The sequence below is a fragment of the Octopus sinensis genome, linkage group LG4 (assembly GCF_006345805.1).
Source record: "Octopus sinensis linkage group LG4, ASM634580v1, whole genome shotgun sequence".
NCBI classification, from domain to species: domain Eukaryota; kingdom Metazoa; phylum Mollusca; class Cephalopoda; order Octopoda; family Octopodidae; genus Octopus; species Octopus sinensis.
The window spans coordinates 78,323,552-78,341,507 of NC_043000.1; the positions used below are offsets into that span (position 1 = coordinate 78,323,552).

Below are 17,956 nucleotides of genomic sequence, written 5' to 3' on the forward strand. Positions count from 1 at the left end.
CATAATGTCACCATCATAATGTCACTAGTGATCACTCCAAACACCATGATGTTGACTGGATGTTTGATTTTTATCACTCTCAGTACATGACCTCAGATTGACATCAAACACTCTGAAATGTTCATATTGGAGCTTCCGGCATGAATGCCAAGCAATACAGCATGTCATTTTAAAATTTCTGGCAGAGTGACTTGCTTCATGGTTCTGTTTTTCTCACAGACAGTACCCAACTGACCCTGCTTTACTGTGTAGTCAACAAAATCAAAAACAAACAATGCACATGTATGAAATTAAAAATACAAAATGGCCACAATTTACCCATTGCAACCTGTATATGTGTGTGTGTGTGTGTGTGTGTGTGCGTGTGTGCATGTGTAATACAGTGAAGAAAGACAGGGATTGACGAAATCCAGGCATATATATATATAATGCTAAATATCATATTTGCCTGGATTTCTTCAATCCCTGTCTTTTTTCACTTTATTACACACACACATATGAATTCAATCATTCCCATGGAATTAGATATGATAGAATAGTCTTATACAAGTCATCAAACTGCTGTCATAGCTTCATGAATACATAGTTTGATTTTTTTCTAGGTTCTACCCCACTGTTTGCCAACTTGGATAAGTCTCTTGTACTACTGCAAAAGGGTGACTAATGCTTCTTTAGTAAAACCTGTTAATAGTAGGCAGAAATTTTATGGAAGCCTGTCATAAAAGTGTGTGTGTTTGTGTGTGTGTGGGCGCACACGCATATGTATATAAATGCTACATTCATGTTTTTGCATGACACTGTTTCCAGTAAAAAGGTGATATGTTTATTTCTCCTGTAAACAAGTTGTTCTGTGCTTCTATACTCTGTTTGTGAAGATCACTATAATGAAAATATTTTATTTGAAAAAGTGACAACAGTTGGTAACAAAGAGCATTCAGCAATAAAATAGTACCTCAATAAGCCTTTATCCAAATATTGCCAGCATGGAAACTCAGATGTAGAAAATGATGATGATGATAGTGTAATTTTGCATTTATGAATTTAATTACTGTACTTATTCATGTATAATATAGACTCCTATAGAAAATGTGCCACCAATTATAGAGAATGAAATCCTGGGAAAAACATTTCTTATATACAATATGCACTTACTTTACAAAGAACGTAAAAAAATGTGTTTATAATTGCTGTATAAAATATTCTGAACAAGTTTATAAATCTTAAATGAAACAAAAAATGCGAATTCTATTGGGTTGTCCAGAAAGTTCGTGCTGATTTTTAAAGGAAAGAAAAAGGTCAATAAATTCTTGCCATTACATTTTTATCAACCAAATATGAACCTTTTGTTGCACAATGTGTCTCCATCTTTCCTTTAACTTGAAAATACCCTCTTCCCAGAATTGAAGTTGTTTCATGGCAAAGAATTCATCAAGGCACTTTTTACATCATGCAAGGAATTGAAATTTTTACCATTAAGACTATTCTGCAGAGACCTGAATAAGTGGAAATCTGAAGGAGCAATATCTGGTGAATATAGAGGGTGGGGTAACACATTCCAGCCAAGCTGCAGCAATTTTTGTCTGGTTCCCAAGGCATCAAGTGTCGAAAATGAACTTTCTTATCTTCCATTTTAAAGAGTTACAGAATTAACACAGGAACATAAATTTTCTTCCACGAAAAGATAGCTTAAACTGTGCTCTAAATGGAGGTGTAGTCAAATCCTATTTTATGGAGTCAACTATGTTATAAAATAAGTCGAAAGGTAAGCTACTATAAATCAGTACAAACTTTCCGAACAACCCAATATATTGCCCTTTGAACTATAATGATGAAAAAGGTAAAGGTGTCTGCAATGAAGTTGACATTGTAGAGATCATACAAACGTGTTTTTTTTCCAGAAAACCAATATTAATTTGATAATGACAGTATATTTTAAATTTTTACTCAATTTTACTTCTCAGTGTATGTGGTGACAGTGCAGTAAATATAGTATGTGTAGTCAACTCTATTATTCTGTAAGTACAGTGATACATGCATTAACCTTTAGCATTCAAATTATTCTGTCAAATGTAATGCTTATTTACTCATGTTTTGAATTAATCATGCATTATCTCATAGCTTTGAGATTTCAGTGATGTGATTGTATGTGTTTTGAATATCAGATAGTTCTGTCAACATGGGTACTATATAATCAGACAGTGCTATCAAAAAAGGAAGAGCTGGGTGCTATCAACATAAATGGGGTATATTATGACAGTGCTATCAACATGGATGTGGCACATTTTATTGGTAATGATGATGCTTCAATTACATTGACCATATTCCAGACATTCATCAGAATACTGTTTCACTAATAACTTTGTAGGTCAGGAATTATCAAAAGTATCTACTTTGTTCATGAAGTCATGGTTTCCTGCACTTTATAGCAAGTTTTTCATGGCCCTTTACATAGAATTAATACCCTCCACCTCCATATCACGTGTTGGCAGGGTTTATATCAATAGGAAAGTTATGCCAGTAGAAGAAAGAGGTATATCAATGAAAGAGAGTGTATCAATGGGGGGAGGGGGTTATATCAATGGTGGCTTTATATTAAATTGTGGTTTATGTCATTAATTTGCTCCTTCATTAACTTTACATTTTTTTCTGCCAGTAAACTTAAATCATTTGCTTGGTTGTTTTCATGGTCCTGTGGTCAACTAGGACTAAGAGAATATTTTCATCAATGTGTGCTGAAGTGGGACAGATACAGTAATTTTCAACTAGATAGACTGAAATAGGTACTATAGTGATGCCTAGTTCATAATTTGAATTTATAATCCATGGTAAAAAAAAAAATCTATAGTTCCTAGTAAACAAAAATGATAGTAAAAGATAAATGCAATAAAATAGTGATCGTACCTTGTCAAAATCAGACAGTATAGAGATTCAGTGATGTGAGTGAAACAGGTAAATGCAACGCTAAAAAAAGATATTTGAAATACAAGGAAGAAATTTTATCATCTTTTAATAATGGAGAATAATTATTTGATTTATTTAACATGCTAATTATATGCAAAAATATTCAGTAGAAAGAAAGTACTGAGGTGAAAACTGGTGAAAAAAGGAGATTAACGCCTGAAATCGACTTTGACTCCAAATATTATTCTTCTTTCAAAAAAAAAAGCTATATATAAATTCAACTTTTCTAGTAAATCTCTACTAGAGGAATCCGATGATGCCAATTCTATAAAAAAAAAAGTTTAAATAAAAAAACTACTCAGGCCAAATGTGCCAAAAACAGCAGTAACGTCTAAAAGTAAATTCAAAACCTAAACATTCTGTTTTTGTGTAAAAATTTTGTTTTTGTTTAGCTCATATGATAGAACTCATCAAGATGAGTGTCATGGTGCTAACCTTTTCAAAAAATATTCAAAATAAAAAAAGTTATTATCTATATATATAAAAGGCAGGATGTGTGTGTGTGTGTGTACATGAATGTAATTTATGCATGTCCACAAATTAGCATGCTCCAATTTTAGGAGGACATTCGTCATGATCCTAGCTGTATTTTCATCAACTTATTTTTCACAGAGGCACCAGCGAATAGCAGTAAAAATAAATTTTCAACCATGGCTGTGTGCTAAGTAGCTTGCTTACCAACCACATGGTTCCAGATTCAGTCCCACTGCATGGCACCTAGGGCAAGTGTCTTCTACTATAGCCTCAGGCCGACCAAAGCCTTGTGAGTGGATCTGGTAGACGGAAACTGAAAGAAGCCCATTATATATATGTATAGAAGAATATGTGTGTGTGTTTGTACCCCCAACATCACTTGACAACCGATGCTGGTGTGTTTACGTCCCTGTAACTTAGTGGTTCGGTGAAAGACACCAATAGAATAAGTACTAGGCTTACAAAGAAAAAGCCCTTGGGTTGATTTGCTTGACTAAAGGCGGTGCTCCAGCATGGCCACAGTCAAATGACTGAAACAAGTAAAAGAGTAAAATCTTTTAACAATTTTCATGTTGGAGAAATCACCATTGTTTACAAACAGGAGTTAAGTCCCCTCCTAGCCACGAGTAAGTTTCTGTTAAGACTTTTGTTGTTTTTTCCATCGAGGAAAAAAGTGTTTTGTTGATATACGGGCAACATACACACACACACGCACGAACATGTATGCATAAAAAAAACATACACGCAAGAGGTGTACGTATGTACGTGTGTGTGTTGCCCATATATATATGAATATATATATATATATAATATATATATATATATATATATATACTTAAGACTTAGTTGTGGTCTGAATATAACTGCTTCTGACAGATTTTTCTTGCTGGAATAGTTCCCAACCCATGGGCAAAGTGGGGTTAGATGATGGGTGTAGTGTTTTCAAAGGGCTGACATATGCAACCTGATCACCTCTGCCGATCAAACTCCCAACCCATGCACTCCTGTCGTGACACTGATTCTGCAGAACTGGGTTGGGTGTGAAAACCAACATTAAAGTATAAATATAGATGTTTTTGAATCAGCAATATTGTGTTCAGTTAAGTCCTATTTGGAGTGAAAAATCAATAAATTAATTCCTTATGGGGTTTTACATTTAATCAGGATAAAAAAAAAAATCGATAAACTGATTCCTTACAGGATTTTCCTATAAAATTGGCTACACCCCATTTTCAACCATAACTTTTACCAATTTTGATGTATTATTTTGTTTAAACTTGATGCCAGCATTACTTAGGACTCATAGGATCTTTCAATGCTTTAAGTTCTCCAAAAAAGAGAAAGCAAAATTGATGAGTGGAAAAGATCGATAAACCAATTCCTTATGAGATTACCCAATCAAGTTGTCTGCAACTTATTTTCAGCCAAAAGTTTACCAATTTCAACGGATTTCGCCTAAATTTGACGTTGATGTTACTTAGTTTGATTTGAAATAAAGAACTTGATTAGCTTAATAATCCTAACTTAATCCCAGGCAAAGCCGGGCTATACTGCTAGTATAAGCTGTGCCAAAAGTACGTAAAACAATTTTAAAGTAATATTATTACTTATTACACTACTAAGATGACGAGCTAGCAGAGTTGTTAACACGTTGGGTGAAAGCTTCACAGCATTTTGTCTGTCTCTACATTCTTTGCAGCATTTTGTCTGTCTCTGTCTACACACATGTACATAAGTAACTTTTAAAATGCCCATGAAGGGAGAAACAAAGGTGAGTGTGATGAATACGTAGCTTTAAGGAGAGAAGGGATACGTTGACAACAATTGATGACAAGTGAACTCTTTTCTACTGTCCATCGTAAATAAAAACAAAGACACATGCACATACATAGGTAGGTAAATACATACATACATACATATTGCTGTATGTACATATTGCAGAAAAATGTTACTGAGGTTTAAAGTTTAATAATTTTCACCTAATCAGCAAACAGGATTTACAAGCTGGCATTTTCTGCACAAAATGAAAGCAAAATCATTATATGAGGAGGAATCTTTATTAAACAAATGAAAGCAAAGCATTACGATGTAAGAACTGAAGTTTTAATAAAACTTTTGTTTGCTTATAAACTTTAATTCAGTATTAAGAGTAGTAGAATTATTATTTCTTAGGGTAAATTGACAAGGTTTTTCCTTTCAGATAGTATGACTGGATTTTGAGAGTAGCAGGATTCTGATGATTTTTTTATGGCAAGACTTCCTTTTGTATCCACCCCCCTTTTTTATTTAATTTTTTCTACACAAATCCCTATTTTTGGCTACGGAGAATATGAAATTGCGAAAAAATTGGCAAAAATTGGCATTTTGAAATTGCTTCTCCCCCAATTCTTCATTTCTTTAACTTTTTACAGAAATTTTTCTTTCAAAATATGTGGAAAAATATGCAGAAAAATACAGAAATTATACGATTCTGAAAAAAATTCACAAAAATTTTTCTACTTAGGGTTAGGGTTTTAGGATTAGGGTTAGGGTTATGGAAAAAAGTGAAAAATGAAATTGTTGGGGAAGGAGTAAGGGTGGACAAAAAATTTCAAAATTCCAATTTTTGGCAATTTTCCAGAATCTCTGTATCTGAAAAGGTGGGTTTTGGCAAAAAAAAATTTATAAAAAAACAATAATTTGCGAGAAAAGGGGGAGGGGGAGGAAGTCTTTCCTTTTTTATTTTCAGGCAAGTTGACAGTAGCTGAATCGCAGGCTTTATTTTTATATTGCATGTATTTCGACTAACAAACTAACTTTGCCCTTACAAGGGCAAATGGCTCTGCCTGCCTTACAGTGCATTGGCTATTTTTGCATTTTTAAAATCAATTTTATATTAGCTAATGCAACAAAACCCTGTCCAGATAACTTTTTCTCCGTTTTAGAATTTAAGAAAAATATGTGAAAATTAAAAAAACACAACATAAAATTCTTATTTTAATTCAATCATCAAAAATGAAAATAATTTGGATCTTTTCTATTCTGAAGCCAGTTTTTTCAAATTTTTCCTACTGAACCAAATAATTTGAAACTTCGTATACTGGTAGAATGTGTCAAAAGTAAACTTAATTGTAAACCAGAATGAAAACGGAATTGTAACTTCTAAGTTTAACGTTGTTTAATAATTAGAATTTTAACCAATGATATTCCGTCATTCAGCTTTATTTTATTTACTCCGTCTCGACCACCAATTTCGTGACGTATTAAACATCTTAAATGTAAACAAGCTATAGTCAGCCACCTTCTAATAACAAAAGTTTGTCTTTGAAGTTACCGTCTAGGGGAAGCATTGATGTACATGTGTGTGTGTGTGTGTGTTTGATGGGGTGTGGGAGACAGTATGTTGTGTAAGTGAAGTGCTTCTGTTAGTGTGTGTGAAGAGACAGAGAGAGTAATGTGTGAAAGAGAGAGATAACTGAAATTTTTTACTCGGTGTATGTGTATATGCCTGAATGTATGTGTGTATGTATCTGTGTATGTGTATGTATGTATGTATGTATGGCCGATTCAATGTAATTTTTTACACATACTTACACACACACACACACATACATACACACACACATGCAGACATACATATACACATACACCGAGTAAAAAATTATATATATATATATATATATATATATATATATATATTAATTTATAAAAATATGGTAAAGTAAAAAAATTACTTAACCACACACCGAGCTTTTTAGAAATAGCAGCCCAAAATTTCTCAACTGCAAGAAAAAGTCTCCCAGACAATGCATACTCAGAAATAATTCACATACGTATAAGAGAAAAACAACGAAAAATCACATGGATTCTCCGATATATGTTATAAAAATATGGATTCTCCGATATAATTTATAAAAATATGGTAAAGTAAAAAAATTACTTTACCACACACAAAGCTTTTTAGAAATAGCAGACGTGCTTATAAGCCGTCTTCAACTACGTCACAAAACTGCTTTCAACGTCACACTAACAGATCGCAGTAACGTTTTAGATATGAAAACAAGCAATCTCATTGGTTAAAATTCGCAGTTTTAATCTACGATTAAAGTCATAAAATAGATTTTTCTCAAATAAACTAGTTCCAACTGGCGAATAAACTAGTTCCACTCTATGAGTACACAAAGTTTCAAATTATTTAGTTAACTAGAAAGATCTGGGGTCCTGGCCACAAATTTGAAAAGATCCAATAATTTAAATATTTTTTAACAAAAGAATATTTATTAGTTTTATTGCACTGCCTGGAAAAAAAGTGAAATACAATGAAAAATGTGGGCACATGCATGTTAATATTCTTAAGCTATTACACCCGGAAAAGTACAGAACAAGATTTCCACAGTAGAATTTGCCTAATTTGTTACCTCTAAAGGAAACTAAAAAGTACTTAAAATTAAGATTCTACGGTACTTAAAATATTGCAGCCAAGAATAACATTTTTAAAATCAAAATATATTATATTAGGTAAATTTGAGATAAGTCATTTTATTTATTATGACAATTGAAAAACATACTCTTTTACTCTTTTAATTGTTTCAGTCAGTTGACTGTGGCCATGCTGGAGCACCACCTTTTAGTCAAGCAAATCAACCCCAGGACTTATTCTTTGTAAGCCTAATACTTATTCTATTGGTCTCTTTTGCTGAACTGCTAAGTTACAGGGACATAAATACACCAGCATCGCTTGTCAGGCAATGTTGAGGGGACAAACACAGACACACAAACATATATATACATACACATACATACATATATATATATATATATATATATATATAATATATATATATATATATATATATATGACGAGCTTCTTTCAACTACCAAATCCACTCACAAGGCTTTGGTCAGCCTGAGGCTATAGTAGAAGACACTTGCCCAAGGTGCCGAACATAGTACAAAAATAATCAAAAATAAATTTAAAAAATTTTCTTTCAAAATCACATCTTTTGAGAAATACGATTAAAATAATCATTTTAAGATGTATCAAGTACAAACAATAAAATATGAAGTTGTAAATAATATTGCACAAGACATAAATTTTCACTTGAATTGAAATCTCATTACAAAAAAAAAAAAACATTGATTGCATTAGAATGGTCATTAAATGTTTCAAATTAACCATATGATCAGTCAGTTCTTCCACATTAAAAAATAATTAATCTGACAGAGTAAGATTTATTAGTTAACAGTAATACAGTAGAATTAGCCTAATTCGTCTTTGGCTAATTTGTTACTTCACCTAATTTATATATATATATATAGGTGTTAGCATGTCCATACATTGGGTATTCCATCATCCCTGTCTAGAACTTTCATATATATATATATTACACATTCATGTGATATCCAAATCCATATTAGGTTAATCATTTAATATTCCAACCCACTTTAAGTAAACTAGTTGATATCAATAACTCAACTTGAACATCTGTAGACTGATGTCAGCAGTAAGTAAAGTACAAGGGTGGGTGCTTGCTTCTTATCTGCTTCATACTCCATTTCGGTAAGGTAGTAGTTCCTGAAGGTAACACCAGAGGCTTGCTCACAGACCTTGGAATTCAGATGTCTGACCCCACTGTTGATGGGGAACCAGTCAGAGTCCTTCCAGTTCACCCACCTGCAACTCTCAGCACTGTGAGCTTGTGATCTTTGGAGGCATGCCAAAAAGCTTGAGAATTTTCCAGATTGGACAGAGTTAAGTGCATCATTTTGTAGAGAGTGGCAAGGAAGATGAGTGTTAGTTAGGTCTGGATAAATAAGATAAAATATATTACTTACAGACAAAAAAGAAAAGTCTGCTGCTTCACAATGTATCTCAAAAAATCTCCAAACAAACCAAGGTGTTGGTATGGAAGTATTGCTGGGTTAAAGTAGCTGATCTGGGTTAGAAGATAAGAAAAAGTTGTTACCTGATTATATGTCTTAAATGATGAAAGATATTGTGAAATGTAAGGGAATTATTTAAAGCAAAGTTGTTGAATGTTGTCTCATTTGATGCCAAGAAGAAGGATAGACGAAAATGTATTTACAAGAGCTTGCAGAATGGGGAGGGAGAGAGTGAAAGAGTGAGGAGATAGAGAGTGAGTGAGAGAGAGAGAGAGAGAGAGAGAGAGAGAGAGAGAGAGAGAGAGAGAGAAAGAGAGAAAGAGAAGGAGAGAATTTTTCCAGGTTAACACAGAAATCAGCAATTGAAATTAACAGTTATAAACAAGGGGGTACCCAAAAGAAACTGGAAATTTGCAATATTATTTCATACACTTACATGTTTACACTTTTATTGTCTTCAAAGTATTCTCCATTTCAAACAATGCATCGGTCCAGACACATTTTCCAGTTCAAAGCAGTCCTAGAACTCTTGCAAAGTGATGCCTTTTAATGCCTCCATCATTTTTTATCTTCACCCCTTCCATATCTGCAAAATGCTTTCCTTTAAGGACTTTTTTCATTCAGGGGAACAAAAAAAAGTCACAAGGAGGAAGACTGGGGGAATAGGGAAGGTGGGTAAGTGGGGTCATGCCATTTTTGGACAAAAATTGTTTCATACTCAAGGCGATGTGCACGGGCACATTGTTGTGATGAAACCACCACTCTCCACTTTGTCACAGGTTGGGGCCATGTCTTGCAAACACTTCAGAATTGTCTGGCTAACGGTTTAACTAGGAGGAACAAATTTTGTGTTGACATTTTCTTTTGTACTGATGAAACAAATCAGCATTGTCTTTACATTGGACTTCATTTGATGCACTTTTTGGGGGTGTGGTGATATTGAATGTTTCCATTGACTTGATTGCTGCTTTATTTCTGGGTTGTAGCCATAACATCAGCTTTCATCACCAGAGATGACCTTTGAAAAAATGTTTGGATCAACTTCCAACTCTTTTTCAGTTCACAACACATATTGAATTGTGACTGCTTTTGATCTTCCATGAGCAAGCAAGGCACAAATTTTGCTTCAACTCTTTTCATTCACAATTCCTCACTCAAAATTCGTTTGCAGGAGCTCCAGTACAAACCAGTTATATCAACAAGTTCATCAACTGTTCATCAACAGTCCTCCAAAATTAGTTCATGAATTTTCATAATGTTTTCATTCATTTGGGAGGTCACCACCAGTTGCCCTGAACAAGGTTGGTCTTAAGCAACAAGTGACCATTCCTAAAGCATAGAAACCATTCTTAAACTTGTATTTTGCTCATGGCAGCATCCTTGTAAGCTGTTTGAAGCATGACAACTGTTTCAGCCATCATTTTTCCCAGCAGAAAACAGAATTTCATGGAAGCATGCTGTTCCTTTGTTTCAGCCATCACAAAAATTGATGAACAGGAGAGAAGCACTGCAAAGCAAAGATGCATCACATGGCAATATGATTTCATTTGATAATGCCAGTTGGCAGACTGATGCCTGAGGGTCACATCCAGTGGATTCTAGTGGTGGAAGTCTAAAATACAACTGGCATGCCCCATAGAGAATGTTTTTGGTTACTTTTGGGTACCCCCTTGTATACAGACAAAGTAAATATTAAATATGAAGGCAGAAATAGTTGCTGAAATGCTGAAAATATCTGGCAATGTAAGGTATGTACTAGTCATTCACATAGCTGATCAGAAGGGGTTATACCCAATGGCCAGAAAATTACATGAAGGAAAATTTCTTAGCAAAGAGCAATCATAGCATTCAATGATAAGGAGAATGCTTTTACAGAATACTGTGCTCTATCATCTGATAGTTGCTAAGAAAATTAGTTGTAAATGAATAGTCTATAAGAGGCATGTACACTGATGCTGCTAGCAAGGTGAGAGCATAGAATTCAGCAAAGAACTTAGCATGCAATTAAAATAAAAGTATTCAGAACAAAGAATAACATGTAACAGAAACAATTTGCAAACATATTTACATTCCCATATAACAGTTAAGAACATCACCATTATTATATTACACATGCGTGGAAGTGTTTGTTCGACTAGGTACTGCTGGCTTAATTACGCACGACTCAAGTTAGAGAAGGGGTGCGTATTATACACAAGGTTTAGGTTTTTCAGAGGTACATCTCCCTAAAAATCCCCTGCGTATTATGCTCAAGGGCGGACTATACTCGAAGATTTACGGTATGTTGTTACCAACAACATTAAAACTTTAGTAACTTGATCAATCTGTCATTGAACCAGGATTTTCATTTCATTTGATACACACTTTGCTATCATTTATATGGAGAATTGCAAACATGGCATATAAAGATAACTTATTTTAATAGAGTACATTTCCATAAATGTTTTTCTTGCACAACAACACCAACACACACCTGCATGCGGATACAACACGCACGCAGATACACATAGATGAAGTCCATTTTGGAAGTGTTATTCTTTTATTTTTTTACTTGTTTCAGTCATTTGACTGCGGCCATGCTGGAGCACTGCCTTTAGTTGAACAAATCAATCCCAGGACTCATTCATTGTAAGCCTAGTACTTATTCTATCATCCCCTTCTGCTGAACTGCTAAGTTACCGGGACATAAACACCCCAACATTGGTTGTCTCGTGATGGCAGGGGGGACAAACACACAAATACACACACACACACATACAATGGGCTTCTTTCAGCTTCCGTCTACCAAATCTACTCACAAGGCTTTGGTCGGCCCGAGGCTGCAGTGGAAGATACTTGCCAAAGGTGCCACACAGTGGGACTGAACCTGGAACTGTGTGGTTGGGAAGCAAGCTTCTTACCACACAGCTACTCCTGTGCCTATTATGTTTTTACTATTTTGGAATGAAGAACATAAACATAGGTGCTGAGCCAGTGACTAAACTTGTAGTATTTTGTTGGGATTAATCCACTGAATTGACAGTAAGCTTCTATCAGAATCGTTTACCTTTAAAGCGAAAAGAAAATAACCGACATATATGACAGGTATGTCAAATATATTTTGTGTACTTCTTTCTCTGTTCATTCGAATAAGCTGTAGAAATTGTTACATGCACACACACACAAACACAAAAGTTCTCCAGACATTTAGTTGTTATTTTTAGCATATTGAGTTTTGTGGTGAGCTGGGCCAGCCTTAGGCTGATTGGAGTGATTGCTCCCAATCGGGCCTTATGCTCAAGAGGTCACATTCTATACTGCAACATTTCATAAAAGTGATCTTCCTAAAGTCTTTTAAAATAATTTACATGGTCTATAAAAAAACAAAACAAAAAAAAACATACTTTCTACACAAGATATCCAAAGATAAACCCATTCATCCAAAACTGCTTGGATCAGAATTTGAAGAAATTTATTGTATTTTTAGTGTAAGGGTCAATATGTATGTTTGTATGTGAATGTTTGGGAGTGTTTATGGGGATGTTTGGGTAAAATATTTGTGTGTCTGAGAGAGTATGTATGCAGATGAATTGCATGTATATATGTGTGCGTATGTTTGTGTGTGTCAGTTTCTATAAATATGTTCAATTTTGGGGAAGCTTTTTTATTTCAATAAAGTGTATTTTATATGTATATATATATATATATATATATATATATAAAATGTTATAAAATGTTCTTCGATAAGATAAGTAACGTATTTATATAACAATATTATTTAATTTTTGAATTGAATTGTTTGATTATTATTGTTAAAATATTAATTTATATATTGTTTCTTGATAATTATTAGTTAAGATATGTATATTTATTTAATTATCATTATTATTATTATTATTATTATTATAATATTGTGAATTAAAGTATTACATATAATTTACTTTGTGAAATAGTTTTGTGAGACAAAATATTATCTAATAGTTAGGAGTTTTATTTGTTACGTAGTATTACATTTAAGTAAATACTTTTAATATTAATTGATATTTTGGTTAATTCAATAAGTGAGTGTAATATTAAATCTATATATAATATATATAAATTAATAATATAGTAAGTTTAACTAATAAGTGTGTATATATTTGAACCATTTTCTATTTTTAATTCTTGTAGTCATAGTTTGTAGTAGCATTATGTATATAAGTTAGCATGAAGTTTTTCTTTTTTCTAGTATATATTACTTAATTAGAATAAGATTTAACTTAGATGTTTATTAAATAAATAAATAAATTAATTAATTTAATGTATATAGATTAAATTATAGTATTTTAGTTTCACTTAACGTATATTTTGTATTTCATATATATATTTATTTTATTTTGTTTTAAATATTTTGTTTAATCATTTGTATTTGAATTTTCTAGTAATGATATATTATAGTTTATTTTTTCTTATATAAGTTAAAACTTTTTTTCATAGATATAATATTTATATCTATTTATTCTAGTTGTATTTATACCATGTTTTTAACGAGATAAATTTTATAAATAATAAGTCCTATATATTAAGTTTAAAGATTTAGTTAACAGAATATATTTGTTAAGATATTTTGTGTTTGTATTTTATGATATATTATTGTATTTTGTTCGATTTTTATTGTAAAATTACATATTTTTTGATATATTTATATTTTCTTACATGATTATATATGTATATTTATTTAATTATTTAATTGTTTTTATTTTGGACCTGAAGAGTGATTATTTTAAAATTGAACATCCAGATAGACGATACAAAGAAAACAAAGACAGGTCATTCGAAGTTTTCTTTCCTCAGTCAAGTACCAGATTATCTTTGCAATTTTAGCTGATTATGAGATTGCTCCAATCTGGCCAGCCCCATGGAAAAACTAACCTAAGAGCATTAGATTCCTTGGAAGAAAGCAGCGAATGTATACAAAACAAGGACGGGAAAAAATGGACAATGTTGCACAAATACAATGTTTGCATATATTTAATTTTGGGCCCCGCACCTCCCAAGATCAGCCTTGGTGGTGAGGACTTCACATACCACGATCCTTTTGCTGCTTCATTATAAATCTGAAATTAAAATGTTTTAAATTAAATTTGAAATTAAAATGTTCCCCCCACCTCATATTCTTAATCTCCGTTGTTTTCCACGTAGATTGAAAAAACTTCGAAAAAAATTTAAAATTTGGGGAGGGGGAATAAAACTTTTGAAAACATGGTTTTTTTTGCATATTCGGAATCTCCGTCATTGAAAACATAGGAATCCGAGGAAAAAAAAAACCTTCTGTTGACCGGGCGCTAAACAAGATCTTGAAAGTTATGAGGGATAAAAAACGGATCGTGTGAACTTTCCGACAGTGAACTTTCCCCACCCCTTCGGAAAACATTTTCCCTGCAAATTTCTTTATAATCGTAATCTATGCTGTTTGAAAGGTGTTTCTGTTAAATTTCATTTAAAAATATCAATTTTTCTGAAAGTTATGAGGGAAAAAAAACGGATCGGGTGAATTTTCCGACAGTCCTCTCTCCACCCCTTCGGAAAAAAGTTTTCCCCAGAAATGTCTTTATAATCATAATTTGTGCAATTTGAACGGTATTTCTATAAAAAATCATGAATATATATCCATTTTCCTGGAAGTTATGAGAGGAAAAATCGGATCTTGTGAATTTTTCGAAAGTCCTCTCCTCACCCCCAAGTTCGTTTGCGCAATTTTTTTATATTCGTTTTCCACACAGTTTTTAACACCTAGCAGGCTGTTTTATTTTTGTTTTTATTTTCGGTAACGGGAGTTAATCTTTATATTAACCATAAGATCACATATCCAAACCCATTGGATTTGTAATCCGTTTAGTCTATGGAAAAATATTAATATAAAAATTTATACTTAATTAATATCTTGTCTCTCAGGTTTAAGTTATAGTCGTTTAGAGTCAGCTCGAGGGGGCATGTAATCAAAAGGATTCAAGTCATGACCATCCCGTCTTTTTATGAATATAGACTACACTGTCTGTCTCTTTCCCTTAATGGGTATAATTTGAGGGCGATTTAACCGCTATTTCTAGCATTTCGAACAACTACATGACGCACTACAATGAAGAATGGCCGGCCTCAGTAAGAATCGGTTTGGTAAGATGGAACTGAACATCAACTCCAATGAAGAATAAATACTTGCTCAACACCAGTCACCTATGCGTGGTAACTCCAGCATCTAGAAATAGTAGCCAAATTTCCGTTAAATTACATCCGTTATCCTAAAGGGGAGGATACAGATAATGTAGGAGGGTCACGGTTAGAACTCTTTGATCATAAATGTCTGATCGATCAGGGCTGACTTGGGTCTAAATAACAATAACTTAAGACTGAAAGCCAGAAGATAATTTGATATAAATTCAGATACTAATATCTTCTATCAACAAAATGGAATGTTTACAATGTAGCGAGGAGACAGTATGGGTTTCAAACTTTCACCAGAAGTATTCGAGACGTAAGTGAATTAAAGCCGGTTTGTAACCTGACTCTACAACTTTCATCGCAATCTATTTAGATAGTTGCAAATTATTTACGCACTACAGCAGAATGTAAACAAACACCCACATCCTGCTCAGTTAAACTGAATAAAACAATCGTGTCTTCAGAATTATATTTTGAACGAGAAGTGAGAAAAATGATAAACTTACAAATAACAATGTTAAAGAGATGGGTACGAAGAAAACAACGAACCAGTGTGGAAGTCGGGGTTTAGCAACAGTGACACTTTCCTTCTGACCCGCCATTATTATAATTGTTATTAATTAATAACTGTTTTTCATCCAACTTCCTCTGCTTAGCCTTCTTTTTGACACAACACTTGACACAATTGCTGGAGAAGTCGTGATGTGGTTAGTAAACGAGTGTTGACGTTTAATGTAGACTCCACGAAAGATATAAATCTGTCAGAGAAATATATGCAACAATGAAGATAGCTAATTTACTAGAAATAACTGCAGCGTGTGGCAATACAAAGCAACCAAGACGATTAAGTTAGTGAAGGGGGTTTCAACAATAGAATCGTGCTAAGACTGTAATGCACTAATTAATACAAGACAGTCTAAAGAACGAAATATTTTCTATAGCATTTATTTTCCATAACTTCAATAAGAAAACAGCAGTCAGCCGTGAATCTGTCTTTTCATAATTGTCATTTAAATTTTGGGGCTTTCACTAAGACAAGTTGAACGGAATTAGAACATGACTATGTAGACGAATTAAGGTCAGTGTGCGATGGTAGTCTTGGACTAGCCAATGTCCCGTGAGTGGAATTGGTTGGTAAGTGAACGAAAGCTCATTTTGTGTGGGAGGATGTATGTATGTGTGCGTGAGTGGTGCTTGTCTACGAAAAAATAAGAGAGGGGGGAAACAGAGGGAGGGAGAGAGAGAGAGAGAGAGATGTTTGTATTTACATTCTGTAGTTTTATGCTTTTGAAATTCTTTATTTGAAAAACAAATAAGGATCAGCAACAAGACAAGCATCCATCCATAAAACATAACTGGCTTATCATGACAGTTAATATTCAAATCTTCATCCTCTCTGCTATGAAACTGAACTGACTTTGCTAATTTGTAACAATATCCGATGTTGAGACTTTATTGTTCAAGATGGATTTATGTACTTTGATCTGTTTTTCTCCAGAATATTAAATGTAATTCCTCTTCAGCTAATAGCCCATATAAAATTTAACTTCGATATCAAAGAGAGTAACCACTAATCAAAGTTCACATAACATTATTGTTACTCTATGGTCACATGAGCAATGATCAATCCACCCTTACTATATTGATTCAGATTTTGAAAAGATAACATGTCATAAATAATTGAACTCTACACCACAAAACTGTTAAATTTATAGAACTATTGCATCAGAAAATTATTTCAGTCTTATAGTGTAAGGCTGTATTCAATATGTAGAAAAAGAGTAGGTAGAAATTCCATACAGTGTACCCGATGTAAACTATGGGCTCTTAAGAGGTGTAGTGGGGTTACACAGAGACTAATTTTCTGTGTCCTATCAGTATTTGTAAAGGGAAGCCAAACTTCCCATCTTACTTGAAGTGGATAATAGCTTATGTTATGTAGAAGACTAAACAAGCAGTGGAAGTGGCTGCATAAGGTTCACAGTAGCCAAAGTAAGAATGGAATGGAAAAACTTGTGTAAGCTATAATATTTGCTGCTAATTAAGGGTTTCATTCTCAGAATGAAGGACAGATTGTATGATGCTTGTGTATGAAGTACAATGTTGCATGGTAGTGTAGTTGAAATATATCTGACAGAAATAGCTTCAGGCCATCTAAAGAAACAATACAGGTCAATAGATAGACAGAGTCTTGAACAAGTAGTGAGGGTACAACCATATCTATAGGCAAGTGTTGGAAACAAGCAACCGGTGTAGCAAAAGTTCCAAGGGGCACTTTAGTATGCCAATGAACTTTAGCTTTCTGACAAGATATAAAATTTCTGGCCCATTTACAAACAAAACTCTTCATTTCTAGCCAAATAAATGAGCTGAAATAAATTACTCCAATGCTGCAATTCCAGGATGCCACTGACAATATAAAACAGAAAGAACTCAAGGTCGATGCTTAGCAGATACAAAAGTTTGTTCTTTGAAATATCAC

At 33.3% G+C, this 17,956-nt stretch overlaps 1 protein-coding gene across 1 annotated transcript in view; it reads right to left on the reverse strand.

Annotated features, from left to right (window-relative positions):
- The window catches only part of LOC115210288 (transmembrane protein 254), a 28,184-nt gene extending 11,565 nt beyond the window's left edge, over positions 1–16,619 (reverse strand). Inside the window, exons 1-3 of the mRNA XM_029778795.2 lie at positions 15,981–16,619; positions 9,250–9,350; positions 2,902–2,961 (exon numbers count right to left, since the gene is read on the reverse strand). Coding sequence (XP_029634655.1) covers positions 2,902–2,961; positions 9,250–9,350; positions 15,981–16,076 — 257 coding nt within the window. The 5' untranslated portion in view covers positions 16,077–16,619. The remainder of the gene's footprint in view (positions 1–2,901; positions 2,962–9,249; positions 9,351–15,980) is intronic.
- Positions 16,620–17,956: the final 1,337 nt, after the last annotated feature.